This window comes from Trichechus manatus, unplaced genomic scaffold (assembly GCF_000243295.1).
Source record: "Trichechus manatus latirostris isolate Lorelei unplaced genomic scaffold, TriManLat1.0 scaffold00122, whole genome shotgun sequence".
Taxonomy (NCBI): Eukaryota; Metazoa; Chordata; class Mammalia; order Sirenia; family Trichechidae; genus Trichechus; species Trichechus manatus.
The window spans coordinates 1885585-1905211 of record NW_004444058.1 but is presented as its reverse complement, the minus strand read 5'-3'; the positions used below and the strand labels follow the sequence as shown (position 1 = coordinate 1905211).

Sequence of the window (19627 nt, the reverse complement as noted above, 5' to 3'; positions counted from 1 at the left end):
TTCAATAAGACAAGAAAACAAAATAAAAGTGATTAGGCTTGCAGAGGAAGACAGAGTGTGTGTGTAGACAATTTGAAAGGATGTACAGATAAATTATTATAATTAATAGGTGAATTTAGTAAGATTGCTGGATATGAGGTCAGTATTTCTATATATTGGCAACAAAGAATAAGAAGATAAATTACAAAATGATACCATTTACAGTGTATATGAAAATACCCCCCCCCCAGGAATAAATCTAATAAAAGATGTTATGGATTAAATTTTGTCCCCCCAAAATATGTGTTGGAATCTTAACCCCTATACCTGTGGATATAATCCTTTGGGAAATAGGGCTTTCTTCGTTATGTTAATGAGGTTATATCAATGTAGGGTGAGTCCTAAGCCTAATTACTTCTGACTTATAAAAAGAACAGAGTAGATACAGATGTGAACACATATTGGGTAAGACAGATGCCACGTGAGGATCACCAAGAACCAAGGAATGCCCAGGCTACCAGCAAGGAAGTAATTGACAGAGTTGAGACCCTGATTTGGACTTTCATCCCCCAGAACTGTGAGAAAATAAATTTCTGTTCTTTAAAGCACCTGCTTGTGATATTTATGTTATAGCAGCACAAGGAAACTAAGATGGATATGTAAGATCTTGAAATAGAAAACTACAAAACTTACTGAGAGAAATTAAAGGAAGCCTAAATAAATGAAAGCATATATCAGGTTCATGGGTTGGAAGACTCCACATTGTAAACATGTTGGCCTTCCCCAAATTGATCCATAGATTCAAAGCAATGCCTCTCAAAGTCCTAGTAGGTATTTTTTTTTTTGGAATTGACAAGCTGATTCTAACTTGTACTTGAAAATGTAAAGGACCAAGAGTAATCAAGACAATCGTGAAGAACAACGTTGTCAGACTTATTCTATTGGATAGCAAGATTTATTATAAAGTGACAGTAATGAAGTTGCTGTGTGATTGGTATAAGGACAGACAAAGACCAACGGAACCAAAGAGAGTCTACACACACACACTGATTTATAGCAACAATGTCCTGAAGAGCAGTGGGCACACGGAGGTCTTTTCAGTAAGTGGGGCTGGGCCAACTGGACATCCATAAGGAAAAAATGAAATGATCTCTACATCTCACAGCACATGTATCAATTCTATGTGGATTGTAAATCTAAACAATCTTGGGGACAGGTGAAGATTTCTTAAACAGAACACAAAGAATACTAGCCGTGAAGGAAAGGTTGATAAATCTTTGCTACGTTGATTAATTGAACTACTTAAAAACCTCATTTGAAGCTAAAAACCCATTAGGAAAGTAAAAAGGCAAGCTGCCAAGTGGGAGGGGATATTTGTTACATGTAAACTGACCAAGGGGTCACATCCAACATATATAAAGAACTCTAATAATCAATACTACCACCCATCAATCAGTTTGTTGTACTGTGGTGGCTTGAGTATTGTGATGATACTGGAAGCTCTGCCACCGGTATTTCAAATACCAGCAATGTCACCCATGGAGAACAGTTTCAGCAGAGCCCCCAGACTAAGACAGGATAGGAAGAAAGGCCTGGTGATCTACTTCCAAAAATTAGCCAATGAAAACCTTATGGATCACAGCAGAACATTGGCCAACTTGCTTGCTTTGGACACACGAGAGGAGGACATCATGTTTGGTGAAGTAGAGGGCCAGTGAGAGCAAGGGAGGCCTTGGAGAGATGGATTGGCACAATAGCCACAACAATGGTCTTGAACATGCTGGCGATTACCATTACAATGTTTTGTTCCGTTGTACATAAAGTCCCATGAGTTGGAGTTGAAGTCAACTGGATAGCAGCTAACAACAACAACATATGATAATAAGAAAAAGGCAGATATCCCAGTAGAACAAATGGGCAAGACACTTGAGTAGACAGTTCACAAAAAGGGACAACCAGTTGGTCAACCAACAAGAAACATGCTCAACTTCATAAGCCGTCAGGGAAAGGCAAATTAAACCCACAAGAAAATTCCTCTACACGTCCACTAGAGTGGCTAAGATAAAAAAAAAAAAAAAGAATACTACCAAGTATTGGCAAAAACATCTTATGCTCTGCTGTTGGGAAGGTATTTTGGAAAACAATGGTTTGGGATTATCTATTAAAGTTGTCAGTGATAGGATAATATGGATGTCTATTGTCTGGACGTCTCCAAGGAAGACCAGTTAATACAACTATTATTCAGATTTACACACAAACCACTAAGGCCAAAGATGAAGAAATTGAAGATTTTTACCAACTTCTGCAGTCTGAAATTGATCAAATATGCAATCAAGATGCATTGATAATCACTGGTGATTGGAATGCGGAAGTTGGAAACAAAGAAGAAGGACTGGTAGTTGGAGAATATGACCTTGGTGACAGAAACGATACTGGAGATCACATGGTAGAATTTTGTGAGACCAATGACTTCTTCATCGCAAATATCTGTTTTTCAGCAACATAAACGGCAACTATACGTGTGGACATCACCAGATGGAATACATAGGAATCAAATCGACTACATCTGTGGAAAGAGACAATGGAAAAGCTCAGTATCACCACTCAGAACAAGGCCAGGGATCGACTGTGGAACAGACCATCAATTGTTCATATGCAAGTTCGAGTTGAAGTTGAAGAAAATTAGAACGAGTCCACAAGAGCCAAAGTACAACCTTGAGTATATTCTACCTGAATTTAGAGACCATCTCAAGAATAGATTTGACACATTGAACTAATGATCGAAGACTGGATGAGCTGTGGAATGACATCAGGGACATCATACATGAAGAAAGCAAGAGGTCATTGAAAAGACAGGAAAGAAAGAAAAGACCAAAATGGATGTCAGAAGAGACTCCGAAACTTGCTCTTGAACATAGAGTAGCTAAAGCAAATGGGAGAAATTATGAAGCAAAAGAGCTGACCAGAAGATTTCAAAGGTCGGCTCAAGCAGACAAAGTAAAGCATTATAATGAAATCTGCAAACATCTGGAGATAGAAAACCAAAAGGGAAGAACACACTCAGCATTTCTCAATCTGAAAGAACGGAAGAAAAAATTCAATCCTTGAATTGCAATATTGAAGGATTCCATGGGAAAAGTACTAAACAACGCAGGAAGCTTTAAAAGAAGATGGGAGGAATACACAGAGTCACTATACCAAACAGAACATGTCGACATTCAACCATTTCAGGAGGTAGCATATAATAAGAACTAATGGTACTAAAGGAAGAGGTCCAAGCTGTACTGAAGGCATTGTTGAAAAACAAGGCTCCAGGAATTGACGGAATACCAACTGAGATGTTTCAACAAACAGATGCAGTGCTGAAAATGCTCAGTCATCTATGCTAAGAAATTTGGAAGACAGCTACCTGGCCAACTGACTGGAAGAGATCCATATCTGTACCCATTCTAAAGAAAGGTAATCCAACAGAATGCAGAAATTATTGAACAATATCATTAATATCACACACGAGTAAAATTTTGCTGAAGATCATTCAAAAGTGGTTGCAGCAGTACGTTGACAGGGAACTGCCAGAAATTCAGTCCGGATTCGGAAGAGGACGTGGAACCAGGGATATCGTGGCTGATGTCAGATGGATCCTGGCTGAAAACAGAGAATACCAGAAAGATATTTACCTGTGTTTTATTGACTATGCAAAGCCATTTGACTGTGTGGATCATAACAAATTATGGATAACATTGCAAAAAAAGGGAATTCCAGAACACTTAATTGTGCTCATGAGGAATCTGTACTTGGACCAAGAGGGAGTCATTCAGACAGAACAAGGGGATACTGTGTGGTTTAAAGTCAGGAAAGGCGAGTCTGGGTTGTATCCTTTCACTATACCTATTCAATCCGTATGCTGAGCAAATAACACGAGAAGCTGGACTATATGAAGAAGAATGGGGCATCAGGATTGGAGGAAGGCTCATTAACAACCTGCATTATGCAGATGACACAACCTTGCTTGCTGAAAGTGAAGAAGACTTGAAGCACTTACTGATGAAGATCAAAGACCATAGCCTTCAGTATGGATTACACCTCAACATAAAGAAAACAAAAATCTTCACAACTGGACCAATAAGCAACATCATGATAAATGGAGAAAAGACTGAAGTTGTCAAGGATTTCATTTTACTTGGATTCACAATCAACACCCATGGAAGCAGCAGTCAGGAAATCAAAAGTATTGCATTGGGCAAATCTGCTGTAAAAGATCTCTTTAAAGTGTTAAAAAGCAAAGATGTCACTTTGAGGACTAAGGTGCACCTGACCCAAGCCATGGTGTTTTCAATCCCCTCATATGCATGTGAAAGCTGCACAATGAATAAGGAAGACTGAAGAACAATTGATGCATTTGAATTATTGTGTTAGCGAAAAATACTGAATATATCATGGACTGCCAGAAGAACGAACAAATCCGTCTTGGAAGAAGTACAGCCTGCTCATAGAAGTGAGGATGGCGAGACTTCGTCTCACATACTTTGGACATGTTAACAGGATGGACCAGTCCCTGGAGAAGGATATCATGCTTGGTAGAGTAGAGGGTCAGCGAAAAAGAGGAAGACCCTCAACGAGATGGATTGACACAGTGGCTGCAACAATGGGCTCAAGCATAACACTGATTGTGAGGATGGTGCAGGACAGGGCAGTGTTTCGTTCTGTTGTACACAGGGTTGCCATGAATCAGAACTGACTCGATGGCACCTAACAACAACAACAATTAAAGCTGAGCAAATGTGTGTAGTACAACCCAGCAATTTTATTCCTAGGTGTATACTCAACAGAAACACACGTCTGCACACCAAAAGACACATACATTATTCAGACAAGTCCAGAACAGGAATCAACCCCAGAAGTCCATTAACAGTAGAATAGGGACCTGAATTGTATGTTCTTAGAACTGAATAAAATGAGCTCCAGTGGTTAAAGCTCTTGGCTGCTAACTGGAAGGTTGGCGGTTCAAACCCACCAGCCACTCTTCAGGAGAAAGATGTGGCAATCTACTTCCGTAAAGATTACAGCCTTGGAAATCCTATGGGGCAGTTCTACTCTGTCGTATAGGGTAGCTATGAATTGGAATTGATTCGATAGCAATGGGTACAGGTAGAATTGAATACTATTCAGCAATCAAAATGAAGGTGCCATTGGGCGAAACCATGTCATAGATGAATCTCATGTACAAAATGTAGAAGAAAGAAGCCAGATGCAATGGAGCACACTTGTCTGGTTCCAATGATACCATCAGGGTATGAGAAGTCAGGGTCATGGTCACCTTGGGGAGGAAGGCAGGGTGGTGACTGGGAGTAGGCATGAGGGGGGCTTCTGGGATGTTGGGAATGATCCTGTCTTGGATTCAGTGATGGTTGCACGGGCTTGCTCACTCGTGGCAGTTCTAAGTATTATAGAAACATTATAAACCAAACACCCAAAACCGTGGGGTTCCTGGCTGTTCCAGAACCTGCTTCCATGTTATCTCCATGGCCACTTCAGGCCACTTCACTACCCTTTCTCTCACTTCCTGTACCTAGTTCTCCTTCAAAATAAATCTGGAAACCATTCCCCACCCCACCCCACCCCGCCCACCTCTCCTGCAGCTACCTGGGTCCAAGACTACTGTCTTCTGCCTGGATTGTGCCTCGGCCTCCCGGCTGGTTCCCTGATTCTTGCCCTTGTCCCGTTTGGCCCATTTCCAACTCAACAGCCACAGGGATCCTCTAAATGTACTCAGATCATGTCACTCGGTGCCCTAACCCCTCTCTTTCTGAGTCAAAGCTGACGTGATCACCCCCTTTACTACCCTGATCTCATCTCTCCCAGCCACCCAGGCCTCCTTGCTGTCTTTGAACATGGCTCAGGGCCTTTGCATTTGCCCTGGACAGCGGCAGAGCCGAGCTCCCCCTCCAAGTCTACGCTCACATGTCGCCCTTCCCATGAGGTCTTTCCAGGCCACCTTCTTCCTACCCCCTTCCTTCTGGCCTCACATATCACCATCTAAATGTATTCTCAATGTCCTTCTGTTTTCTCTGTCTGTCTCCCCCATTGGAACGTGGGCTCCTTGAAGCAGGAGATTTGATTTTTTTTGTTCACTGATGGAGCCCAGTGCCAGAACGGTGCCTCGCTGTCTGACTGAGGTTCCTGTCCCCCCGACACCCTCCACTCTCTGACTGGGGTTCTGTCCCTGTCCATGCCTTCCGCTCTCTGACTGGAGTCCCATCCAGTCCATCCCCTCCAGTGGAGTCTGTGACTTTGGGCCAGTTAGCGATGCCTTCAAGCCTCAGCTTCCTGTTCAGGAAAATGCACTTACCCTAGCAGTGACCTCATGGATAGGAAGACCTATGTCCCAGGACAGACTCAGCTTATACCCAGTGTCCTGGTGTAATTCCTAATTGCACTGTCCTGCTCTTAAAGTGACCCAATTTGGGTGATAAATTACATGGTCCCCTGATTAGGGGAGGGAGGGCACAGTTCTGAGGCATAAGTGAGAGACGCAGGGTCAGGTCAGGTGGGCTGGGGCCCTGTGCTGTCATGAAAGCTCCTCCTTCTCTGTCCCCTATGAAACAGGGAGTCCTGGTGAGTTGGCCCCTGTGTCACCTCCTTCAGGAAGCCTCACCTTCAGGTTAAACCTGCTTTGCAGCTCCTCGAGGTCCATCCGGTGGTATAGTGCAGTGACGTCCTGCCTTTCCTCCTGGGGTGCTGTGGCCTGCACAGGGTGGGCATGCAGTCACAACAGGGCACTGGGGCCCAAGCCCCCAGCCCCGGCCCCTCCGGCCCCGCAGCACTCGGCCTTACATTTGCCAGCTGCATCTCCAGGTCCAGCACCTGTGCCATGTCCTTCTGCACCAGGAAGTCATTCTTGGGGAGGTTCATGTCTGCCCTCAGCATTGTGGCCACTGAGATCATGAACTGCAGGTAAGCGTCCCGCACCTGCCAGAGGTGAGTGGGTGGCGGGGTGCCCGAAGGACAGAGCTGGGCATCCCTGGCTACCTTGGCCATCGCTTGTCGGGCCAGCCCTGGTCTCAAGACTCATAGCCTGGGAAGAAGGCATTTCAGACTGCCTATACCACCCCCCTACCCAGGCTAATCCTCACACGGCTGATTCAGTCTATCCCTTGCGTTCCCTGGCACAAGCCTGCCCAGAAGGGCTCACGGGGTCGGACCAGCTGCTCTCCCGGACCCTGAGCCTTGGAGCTGCCCCCAAGAGCCATGCCTAGGCAGCTCCAGGCCTCGGTCAAGTCCAGCCCCACCCTTTCTGCTGTGTGACCTCAAGTCCCTGGGCTACATAGCTGCGCTGGCTCCCCATGGGTTCTCACTAAAGGTCAAGGCTGCAAGGTGGCCTGGTCAAGGGTGGGCCACCTTGGCCAGGCTCCTCAGCTACAGAGATTTCGGGTGTTAGTCCAAGGCTTCTCCCTACCTCTTTCCCCACCCTATCTATTGGGTCCCAAGGGAGGGGGCTGTCTTGGGACCTGAGGGTCAGGGAGGGGTCCGGGGCATGTTTGTCCACCTGGACCCATTGTCTTCATGCCCAACCTGAGGCAGGCTTTCCTCACTGCAGGCAGGAACCACAGAGGCCAGCTTCCCGGGCCCCTGGCCCTCAGGCTGGGCCGGCACCCCTGGCCTGTTTCAGTCCACAGCCACCTACTCTGACCATGGCTGCCTGGTATAGGCCCTTGGGTGATGATCCATTCTCTGCTGCTCTGCAGAGCTCCTGGGCCTGCTTTCCCAGTCCATGGCCCCATCTACCTCCTTTTTCTTTGGCCACACTTATCCTTTCCCCTGGCTCTATCCATCCTTCAAAGCCTCGCTCACAGCTCACCTCCTCCAGGAAGCCCACCTGTATTGCCCCATGGGTCTTTGCACACCTCTTGCTTTTGCACACTCTGCTTCCCTCCCTGTGTCCCTCTCCCTGTCCTTCCCCAATCTTAGGGTGAGTTGTCCACACTCCCCCACACCCCGGCAGCCCTTGCCCACCTCTTCACCTGGCTGACCACTGGCTGCTTGTTTCCTCTCTTGACTGTGAGCTCCCAGATGCAGGAGCAGAATGGCTAAGGGTGCAGACTCAGGGCCCGGGCTGCCCTACCCCAGGTCTGCACTTGTAAGATGGGGGTAACAGTGTGCGCCCCCTGGCCACAGAGGCCAAGCTGAGCTTAACCCTGAGCCTGGTACGGGGGTGTTCAGGGCACGTTCCCTTCGGTGATGCTAAGGGATGACAGTTCAGACTGGGTGCCCAGCCCCTAGTGCCAGGCTCCAACCACTCAGGTGCTCTGGAAGGCTGGCTGAGTGGGTGCCATGGGTGGGCATGAAGGGGCAGAGGAGGGGGCCAAACTCAGAGGTGGCAGGCAGGGAAATGCGGGGGTGGGGGTCAGGGTCCAGCATGGGGGCAGGGCCCCGCTCACCTTCTGGCTGCTGCCCGCATTGAAGTAGTACTCCCGGGATGGCATGCCCAAGGTGGGCTGGTCTATCTGGAGACACAGAGGCCATGAGCCTGGCCCTCCCCTCCCCTGAACGCACAGGGTTGGGGGGGGCAGGGCGGGGCTGGGAACACCTCTCCACTTGGAAAGAGGGGCTGTGGTGGGATGTGTGCTGGCCCCCAGGGCTCACAAGCCCAGCTCTGTGAGTGCAGGACACAGGGCTAATGGGCTGGGTGGAAGGGTGGGCCACTCCCTGCAGGACCTCGAAGGCTGACATGGGCCAAGAGTAGGGGCATACCCCCCATGTGGCCTCACTGGCCTTCTGGCCAGGGGCCAGAGGAAGCTCCCTTGGGGCAGGCTGTCAGCCATGGCATCGAAGGCCTCCACTATTCATCCACAGACCCAGGCTCAGCACCTGGGACACTCCTCCCATTGGGGCTGAGATGGCGGACAAATGGACACCAGGTTCTTCAGCGGTGGCTGAGCTGGACAGGACCAGGGCTCTCCCTGCTCCCACTCGACCCTGGCCCTGCCCCCTGCAGCAGCCTGGCACCGCCCCACCCCCTGTGCAGTACGTACATAGATGATGTGGCGGCTGGAGTTCTGGTCGTCGTTCCAGATGAAGAGGTCGATAAGGACGCGCTTGTTGAACTGAGTGTTCATCACGGCCAGCTGCTGCTCCAGCTCCCACCTGGGGCCTGAGAGTCAGTTTCCCCTGCTGGGGGAGTGGCAGGACCCTCTAGGGTCTCTCAGCCCAGCCCCTTCTCAGATGGTGACTCTGCTGGTGGGTGCCAGACCTAGGGGCCCTCAGGGATCCCCGCCTAGGTCATGGCTGCAGTGCACCTAGGGCCCTGGGGGGACACGGGGGACTCACTCCCCCAAATAGACTGCAGGACACAACTGGGCCCTCAGTGCAGTGTGAGTGCTGGGTGCTGCCACAAGCGCGAGTGGGCCTAGGGCACAGAGCAGAGCGCAGGCACTCTGGCTGGGGCCCTGGGCCTCGGGCCTGTGTCCAGGAGCCTGGGTGGGGAGATGAGTCCTCCCCAGGGCTCTAGAAGGGACTCGTCTGCAGGCAGGTGGGCCCCATGTCAACAGCGGGCACAGATACCCCAGGATGGCCTGAACTGGCTCCCAGGACCCTAAAGTTGGCACTGGTGTGTTGGGCCTCTGGGGTCTTCTAGAGAGAGGGTGGCCAGCCAGGTGTCCAGTGGGCTCAAGCCAGGGGGGCATCTTGGAACCAGGAGGGTGCCCTCTTTCACAAGCCCCTTGTCCACTCCTGAAGGCTTCTGCTCGCCCATCTGGAGGCTGGCATAGAGCCGTTGGCCTCACCTGTGGTCTCGTTCCAATTGTCCATGGCCACCGGCCAGCCTCCCACTGCTGCCAAGATGTCCAGCAGTGGCTGGGAGTCTCGCTTCTCGATCATGCCTGAGGAGGAGGTGGCGGTCACTCCCCTGGGCCCGTGTGTCCCGCACACACTCACGCAGACCATGAGATGTGGCACACCCAGCATGTCCCTAGCACCTCCGTTGCAGACATGGAGCTGGGGGCTCTGCAGCACAAACGCAGAGGGCCTGGGCAGGAGCAGCGCCTGACCCGGGCGTGAAATGAGACCACAAGGGTTGCTAAAGGCACATGAGCCCACGGGACAGAGAGGACAGGCCAGAGACACCGGGATGGGAAGCCAGAAAGTGGATGAGGGCAGTGGGTGGTAAAGGGAGCTCAAGAAACAGGGAGTGCCAGTGGGGAAGCAGAATCAGCTAGCCAGTCCACTAAGAAGACGTGGAATTGTGGCACCCGGCATGCTGGGAGCGGGCATTGGGGAAGAGCTGGAGGAGGCCCTCAGCAACTTCTGTTCCCAGCAGTGTGGCCAGATAAAGACGCGGGATAGGATTTAAAACTCAACTTCTCAAATTCAGTGATGGTTTGGCAAGAGACTTAGGAGCGCTTAAGTCAAAAATTAAGCAGAGGTAGGGACACCACAGTAGCCACCTGTACTGGGAGGAGGCTGCCCCACCGGGGACTTGACCTTCACTGTCTATGGGGAGGGGAGGGGACCAGCCCAAGGTGCCCAAGTGGGGGTCTCAGTGGGACACGTCCCCCCATAAAGCTGGGGGCCCAGTGAGTCCCGCTCTCAGGTACCCTAGAAATAAACCTGCCCTCCTCCATGAGACAGCTGGGACAACAGCTGCCTTGACCCCTGCGTTGAGCAGGGGAAACATCTCCCCAGAGCATCCATGACCACTGGCTGGGCCTGCAAGCCTCCAAGCAGGAGCTTAAAGGGGCCCCGGTGGGCGGTGCCCAAGCAGCTAGCAGAGAAGCAAATGAAAATTCTTCAGTAGGAACCAGAACACCAAAAATCCCCCTCCCCCACCACGGTTTTCCTGGGCCACCCCACACAGCCCTCTGCTGGCGTCCTTCTCCTGCTAAGATGTGACCTGGGCTGGGTCAGGTGTGGAGGGGCATGGGGCAGCTGGCAGGAAGTCCATGCCTGGGTCCAGTGACCAGATGGAAGGACAGCACAGGGTCCCTAACCAGAGTCCTGTGTGACACCTGTTCCCAGCATTCCTGGAGGTGGACTGGGCAGCCCCCACCGCCCCGCTCAGCCCCAGCAGAGCTTCACTCACTCTCGTTCATACAGGAGCGGTACAGCATCTTGGCCTTCTGCACGGCCGGCCGGTCCTCGGAGGTGGAATTCTCCAGCACCCCTGGGGGCCGAGGGGAATGGTCGCTGGACAGAGGGCTGAGGTGGCTGATGGGTATCCCCATGCCATTTTGCCATGCTCAGTTAGAGATAGTTCCTGCACCCTGTGAGGTCTTCATGCTAAGGAATCCCTGTCCCTCTTTTCCTCCTGGACAGGAGGAAATGGGGGCCACAGAGGACCCTGGGCTGCCTACTCACCCAGCTAGCCCGGGCTCCGGTTCCCCCACCAGCGGGCACCCAGCCTCACCCCCCCCAGGCCACTCTCCACCTTTGAGGATGACCTCCAGCTCGTCCCGAAGGATGTCGAAGACGCTGTACCGTGAGTTGGTCTCAGGAATCACATGGCGCTTCAGCCAGCCACCACACGCATACTGGTAGAAGTCGTCACAGGGTTCCTGGGAAGGGTCCATGTTCTGGAGGATCCTGGCTGCTGCTTGCCCCGGAAGGGAGGGGAGGAAGAGGGGAGACAGAGTTGTGGATGCCCCAATAGCCTGTCCCTTGGGAATGGACTGTTGGATAGTCAACCCAGCTGTGTGTCCTTGGGAGAGTTCATCGCCCCCTCTGAGCCTCAGCGAGGTTGGAAGCAAGGTGAGGCTGGGGTCTCCCAAACTAGATTTTAAGTTCTGGCGATACCACTTACTAAGCATGTGGCCTTGAACCCTCATGGCCTCCCTGAGCCCTGGGGGCATCCAGCAGTCCTGCTTGAGGACCCGAGTGATGGTGGAGCTAAGCTGGCACACAGGAAGTGCTCAGCTATTGGCACCCACCTTCTGGTTTTGGCCCCTGTTCTCTTGGTCAGCACCTCCCACTGGTCAGTACATGTGATCCCCTGGTGAGGGGTGCAGCTCTTACCACCATGGCAGGGTTGTGGAGTGGCTTTTCCCCAGGACCCCAGAGTGTTCAGGGGACAGCCTCTCCCAGAGGTTCCCTGCTGAACGCTCTCAGCCGGGACCCTCCCCAGGGATCCTCCCCCAGACCCCTCCCCAGAACTCTCCCCAGGACCCTCCACCTGGACCCTCCCCAGGACCCTCCACCTGGACCCTCCCCAGGACCTTTCACCTGGGCCCTCCACCTGGACTGTCTCCCACATTCCCATTCTGCTTTCTCTTGGCCTAAGTTGCCTTTGAGGCTGGGGTCCTTGAAGAAAGTGTCACCACGGGCTTCTGTGACACCAGCAGTGGCAGAAAAGCCACATTTCTGAGTTGTTTTCACTAGTGCCGCCTCCTGTCACATCCCCTGGTTTGTCATTTGCAAATAGGGGGCACAGTCCCCATTGTAAGGCCCAGGCCTGGGAGGGAAACTTGAGATCATAGAGTAGTCTGTCCATTTGGCCTTTCGTGCTGTGAGTCTGGAGAAGACCCTTGAAGGTCTCAGCAGCTGCTTCAGTGTAGCTTCCAGGGGGTCCTACTTCTGGGGAGGCCGAGGCCGGCTGGCAGGGACAGTAGGCAAGAAATGGGGTGAGAACTGATTCCTGCCTCGAAGGCTGGTGCTGCTCCCCTTTCCTCCGCTATTGCTAAGCCTGGGTCTGCCCCACCAGGGCTCAGTAGCCACATGTCCCCAGTTGCTGCCCTTGTCTCCATTAGGTGGCGGGGAGCAGCCCCTGGGCAGGGCAGTGAAGGCAGGAGGTGGTGGTGGGGCGCTTACCTGCTATCACACAGCCGGGGGTGGTGCAGACCTCCTCCATCTCATGGATGGCTGCGGGCAGGGAGTGGTGTGAGCAGAGAGAGACAGGCTGGGTTGGTGGTGCCGGGTGGGGGCGGATAGGGCAGGTGGGGGCTGTGCCTCAACCCCCGCCCTGTCCCTGGCACCCAGGCCTGGAGCCTGAAGTCATGGGGAGCCTCATCTTTGCTTGACCCCTGCAGCCACATGGAGCCCCTTCCCATCCTCTGCCTCCCTGACTTCCAGCTGCTCCTTGAGAGCTGAAGCTGGGCATTCTTCCCTCCCTTCATCTTGCCCGGACAGCTCGCAGCTGATCAGGGAACAGCACCTCCAGGAAGCTTCCCTGGGCTCCCCCTCTTTACACACCCCTGGCCTAGTCTGCTGCCTGCTGGCTTTGCCGGTAGCTGCCTAAGGATTGGGAGCAGAGCCTCCCGCTAGCATCCCTGCCAGTCCCCTCTTCCCTGGGGATACTCAGGGTACCAGGCAGTGGGTATGTGGAGGAGGAGCTCTGCCTGGTGCCCTGCCCGTCCACAGGTCCCGCCCACAGGAAGGCCGGGTTTCCAGCCCAAGGCTTGGGCCCACATTCTGGTGGTACAGGAAGCTACCTCGGGGTTTCCGCTCTACACTGGTCCTCTCGTCCTTTGAGAAACAAAGCAGACTAGTAAAAGGCAGCAGCTGCTTCCCTGGGGAGAGATAGAAGACTTGCTCGGCCGCCTGTCCGCCCACCTGCCGCATCCTGGGACAGCACCAGAGTTTCCTACATTTGGGGCCCCAGGGTGCCTGGGGGCTCCCTGCTAGGCTGGGGTGTGCGTGCAGTCGCCTGCTGTCCCCCTAAAGTGAGGGCCGGTCACCATGGCACCAAGAGCAGGAACCAAGGTTTCTCTGTTTCCTGGTCCCATGTCTGTGCTTCCCACTGGCCTGACCAGGAGGAGTGGGGAGGAGGGCTACCCTGGCTTGCTAGCTCCACCTTGTCCTACCCTCCCACTGCACCCTTGGGCTCAACCCACCCACCGGGGCACAGAGGGCTCTTGAGGTGGAAACTCTTTCTACCCAAAGAAGCCCCTTTGACTTCTTCGTCTCCCTGCAGGGTCACCCTGAATACCGGGGATATGGTCTAGACCCACACAATGGGTCCCACCACAGCAGAACAGTTGGGTCCATTGGAGGCGTTGTTGTGAGTCCACCTTGAAGACTTTCTGTCCCATTAATGACTCAGCCCAAAGCTTCCACCCTCACTGTCTGCTGAAGGTACAAAGACACCTCCCTCCATCCTCCCGGCTACATCCTGAGGTTGCTTCCTGGTCAGCATCCGATCTTCTGGGGTGGGCTGTGAACTTTTCCCAGAGAGAGGCATGGGGAAGAAGGGGCAAGGTTCAGGGAGAGGGCAAGCCAGGCCTGGCCACCTGTAGACCTAGCTGGTGGCTGAATTTCCCACCAGGGGATGGGGATTGTTCAGGTAGGGACCTGGCTCACCCTGGGCATGAAGACCACAGAGAGGGTGCCAGAAGCTATATATGTGTCATGAATTCTCTGGGGTCTTGGCCATTCAAAGGCGTGTTGATCAGTGGTGCTTTGGGGGAGGTGTTCTCTCCTACCTATTGGCTGCTGCTCTTTCAATTCATCCACTTGTTCATCCATTAACCCAACATCTGTTAGTGCTTTTTATAAGCTAGACCTAGTGCAGGATGTGGAGCCCTGGTGGTGGAGTCGTTAAGAGCTCAGGCTGCTAACCAGAAAGTGGGCAGTTCAAATCTAGCAACCACTACTTGGAAACCCTATGGGGCAGTTCTACTCTGTCCTATAGGGTAACTATGAGTTGGAATCGGCTCGATGGCACACAGCAACGACAACAACAGTGCAGGACACTTGAGATTCACATGGGAGTCCCACAGGGTCCCTGCCCTCAAGGAGCTGACAGTCTGGTGGGAACACAGATGGGAAGAGAGCAAGTTGTGCTCTGTGGAGCGTGCATTCAGGCAAACTTTTCTCAGAAGCAAAGCTGAGTTTCAGAGAAAAGGACAATCCTTAGAGGCCAGAAGCAGAAATGAAGTGCTAAGTGGGTGCTTAAATCATGGCTGCTCCAGTCTCAGTAATCCAGAGTCTTGGGACTAGCGGCTAGACCTTGGACCTCAGAGAACCACACCAGCAGAGAAATAGCTGACTAAAAGATACCCTTCCCTCCAGCAAAATAGATGATGAAAAGGGATTTCTGCTTCTGATTATGATGTACAAAGGCCCAATAGACTTTCTCCCACTCTAGCAAAGATTTAACAAAATGATTTAGATTTTTTCATCCATGCTGTAGATCCTGGACATATTTTCATGGATTGGAAAACTCATATTGTTGACTTATCAGTTTTTCCCAGCGTGGTCTATAGATTCAACTCAAACCCAGTCAAAATCCCAGCAAGCTGTTTTGTAGATATTGATACACTGATTCTAAAATGTATATTAAAAAGTAAAAGACCCAGAGTAGCCAATGCCATGCTGAAGAAGAAGAACAAAGTGAGAGGACGTACACTACCTGATTTCAAAACATACTATAAGTCTACCGTAATCAATACAGCACGGTATTGATGAAAGACTAGACACATAGATCAATGCAACTGAATAGAGAGCCCAGAAATAGATCTACACAAATATAGTCAACGGATCTCTGACAAAGGAGCAAAGACAATTCAATGGAGAAAGCATGATCTTTTCAACAAATGGAAAAAATGGTGTTGGACATCCACATGCAAAAAAAAAAGAACCTAGACATAGATCTTGCACCTTAAAACAAAAACAAACTCAAAATGGATCACAGATCTAAATGTAAAATGCAAACTATAAAACTTCTTGAAGAAAACATATGATAAGCATGACCTTGAGTTTGGTGATGAGTTTTAAAATATGACAGCAATAGCATGATCCATGAAAGAGAAGTGATAAATTGGACTTTATTAAAATTAAAAACTTCTGCTCTGTGAAAGACACTTTAAGAGAATGAAAAGACAAGCCACAGACTAGGAGAAAATATTTGCAAAACACTTATCTGATGAAAGATTTGTATCAAAAATGTACAAAGAACTCTTAAAATTCAACAATAAGAAAGCAAACAACCCAGTTTAAAAATGGGTGAAAGATCTGAACAGACACCTCACCAAAGAAAATATACAGTTGGAAAATAAGCATACGGAAAGATGCTCAGCATCGTTTGTCATTAGGTAATTGAAAATTAAAACAGCAATGAAATACCACTACACACCTATTACCCATTGCTGTTGAGCTGATTCCAAATCACAGAGACCCCATGGGACAGAGTAGAACTGCCTCATAAGGTTTCCAAGGAGCAGCTGGTGGATTTGAACCGCCGACCTTTTGGTTAGCAGCTGTCATGGATTGAATTGTGTCCCCCCAAAATACCTGTCAACTTGGCTAGGCCATGATTCCCAGTATTGTATCATTGTCTACCATTTTATCATCCAATGTGATTTTCCTATGTGTTGTAAACTCTATCACTATGATGTAATAAGATGGATTAGTGGCAGTTATATTGATGAGGTCTACAAGATTAAGCCAATCTCTTTTGAGATATGAAACAGAGAAGCAAGCAGAGAGACATGCAGACCTCATACTACCAAGAAAACAGTGCTGGGAGCAGAGCGTGTCCTTTGGACCTGAGGTTCCTGCGCTTAGATTCTCCCAGACTGAGGGAAGACTGATGCATCACAAGGACTTTCTGCCAAAGCCGACAGAGAGAGAAAGCCTTCCCCTGAAGCTGACGCCCTGAATTCGGACTTGTAGCCTACCGGACTGTGAAAGAATAAACTTCTCTTCGTTAAAGCCATCCGCTTGTGGTATTTCTGTTATAGCAGCACTAGATGACTAAGACAGCAGCCAAATGCTTAACCACCACACCACCAGGGCTTCAAAAACCCGTTAGAATGGCTAAAAACAAACAAACAAAAAACCCAAAATAACTGACTATACCAACTGCTGGCTAGGATGCCGAGCTATGGGAACTCTCGTTCATTACTGGTGGGTATGCAAAATAATATAGCAACCTTGGAAGACATTTTGACAGTTTCTTACAAAAGTAAATATCCAGCAAGCTTGGCCGTAGGTATTTACTCAACTGATTTGAAAACCTATGCCCACAGAAAAGTCTGCACGTTAATATATAGCAGCTTTATTCATCATTTCCAAAAGCTAGAAGTAACCAAGATATCCTTCAATATGTGAATGGATAAACAAACTATATCCGTACCATGGAGTATTATTCAGCAGTAAAACAAATGAGATACCTAGTCATGAAAAGACATGGATGAATCTTAAATGCATATGGCTAAGTGAAAGAAGCCAGTCTAAAAAAGATATATACTGTATAATTCCAACTATATGACATTTTGGAAAAGGAAAAACTATAGAGATGGTAAACAGGGGTTGACAGGGGCTCTGGGGGAGTGTTGAATAGGTGAACCACAAAGGATTATTATTTTTTTTTTGGGGTGGTTAAACTATTCTGTATGATACAGTAATGGTGAACATAAGACATGAAGCATTTGTCAAAAGCTGTAGAACTTTACAGTGCAAACTTTGATGTATGCAAATTAAAAACATCATTTAGAAGGTCAGGGGATCCCAACATGGAATGCAGAATGAGAATAAAAGTGTATTGCAAATGTGCGAAACAATCTCACTGAAAGAGGTAGGGAATGAGGTGCTGACCTAGGTAACTTTGGAATAAGTGGAGTCTGTAAGAGTAAAGGCAAAAAGAACTGTACATAAGTGCTATATCCTAGATGATAAAGTTGTTCCCCAAGGGGGTATGGGTTCACAATTATGAAGTCACTATACATGTATAGAAACCTTGGTGGTGCAGTGGTTGATAACTCAGCTGCTAACCAAAAGGTCGGCAGTTCGAATCCACCAGCTGCTCTTTGGAAACCCTATGAGGCAGTCCTATTCTGTCTTACAGGGTTGCAATGAGTTGGAATCTATTTGATGGCAGCAGGTTTGGTTTTGTGGTTTATACATCTGTACAATCAACGCCTATGGAAGCAGCAGTCAAGAAATCAAACAACATATTGCATTGGGTAAATCTTCTCCAAAAGACCCCTTTCAAATGTTAAAAAGCAAAGATGTCACTTTGAGGACTAGTGTGAGGACTAAGGTGTGCCTGACCCACGCCATGATATTTTCGATAGCCTTATATGCACGCAAAATCTGGACAATGAATAAGGAAGACCAAAGAAGAATTGATGCCTTTGAATTATGGTGTTGGCGAAGAATGTTGAATATACCATGGACTGCCAGAAGAACGAACAAATCTGTTTTGGAAGAAGTACAGCCAGAATGCTCCTTAGAAGCAAGGATGGTGAGACTTCGTCTTATGTACTTTGGACATGTTATTAGGAGGGACCAATCCCTGGAGAGGGACATCATGCTTGGTGGAGTGGCGGGTCAGTGGGGCAGAGGAAAACCCTCAATGAGATGGATTGACACAGTGGCTGCAACAGTGGGCTCAAATATAGCAATGATCATGAGGATGGTGCAGGACTGGGCAGTGTTTAGTTCTGTTGTACACAGGGTCACCATGAGTTGGAACCGACTCAACGGCACCTAACAACAACAACATACACATATATTGGAGTTGAACAAATAAGTAAATAGATAGCAAAGATGAGAGCCAGGTTTATCACTGTTAGAGTGGGAGGTTGCAGATAAGCAAGGGGAGGAAGCTAGAATGATCCCAACTGAGGGACATTCTATAAAATAGCTCAACAGTAATCATCAAAACTGTCAAAATCATAAAAAAACAATGAAAGTCAGAGAAACTATCACAACTAAGAGGAGGCTAAGGAGACATGGATACTAAATGTAATGAGACATCCTGGGTGGAATCCTGGAATAGATAAAGGACATATGGGAAAAAACTGAGGAAATATGAAAAAGCAGGGACTTTAGTTAATAGCTATGTTTCAATATTGGTTCATTAATTGTGAAAAATGTACCATACTAACGTAAAATTTTAGTAATAGTGGACACTGGATGTGGGATATATGGGAACTCTCTGTACTATCTTTGCAATAATTATGTAAATCTGAAACTGATCATAACAAATTATGGATAACATTTTGAAGAATAAGAATTTCAGAACACTCAATTGTGCTCATGAGGAACCTGTACATAGATCAAGAGGCAGTCGTTTGAATAGAACAAGGGGATACTGCATGGTTTAAAGTCAGGAAAGGTGTGCGTCAGGGTTGTATCCTTTTACCATACTTATTCAATCTGTATGCTGAGCAAATAATCCATATATGAAGAAGAACAAGGTATCAGGATTGAAGGAAGACTCTTTAACAACCTGTGATATGCTGATAACACAATCTTGCTTGCTGAAAGTGAAGAGGACTGGAAGCACTTACTGATGAAGATCAAAGACCACAGCCTTCAGTATGGGTTACACCTCAACATAAAGAAAACAAAAATCCTCACAACTGGACCAATAAGCAACATCATGATAAATGGAGAAAAGATTGAAGTTGTCAAGGACTTAAATTTTACTTGGATCCACAATCAACCCCAATAGAAGCAGCAGTCAAGAAATCAAATGATGCATTGCATGGAGCAAATCTGCTGCAAGAGAACTCTTTAAAGTGTTAGAAAGCAAAGATGTCACCTTAAAGACTAAGGTGCACCTGACCTAAGCCATGGTGTTTTCAATCGCCCCATATGCATGTGAAAGCTGGGCAATGAATAAGGAAGACTGAAGAAGAATTGATGCCTTTGAATTATGGTGTTGGCAAAGAATACTGAATATACCATGGACTGCCAGAAGAATGGACAAATC

The 19627-nt window shown here is 49.0% G+C and overlaps 1 protein-coding gene across 1 annotated transcript in view; it reads right to left on the bottom strand.

The window, feature by feature from the left end:
• The window catches only part of MMEL1 (membrane metalloendopeptidase like 1), a 41456-nt gene that overhangs the window by 8323 nt on the left and 13506 nt on the right, over window positions 1-19627 (bottom strand). Inside the window, exons 2-11 of the mRNA XM_004384318.1 lie at window positions 13398-13475; window positions 13000-13008; window positions 12778-12828; window positions 11402-11563; window positions 11057-11137; window positions 9762-9857; window positions 9012-9130; window positions 8418-8483; window positions 6814-6948; window positions 6635-6724 (exon numbers count right to left, since the gene is read on the bottom strand). Of these exons, the coding sequence (XP_004384375.1) occupies window positions 6635-6724; window positions 6814-6948; window positions 8418-8483; window positions 9012-9130; window positions 9762-9857; window positions 11057-11137; window positions 11402-11563; window positions 12778-12828; window positions 13000-13008; window positions 13398-13475 (887 nt within the window). The remainder of the gene's footprint in view (window positions 1-6634; window positions 6725-6813; window positions 6949-8417; window positions 8484-9011; window positions 9131-9761; window positions 9858-11056; window positions 11138-11401; window positions 11564-12777; window positions 12829-12999; window positions 13009-13397; window positions 13476-19627) is intronic.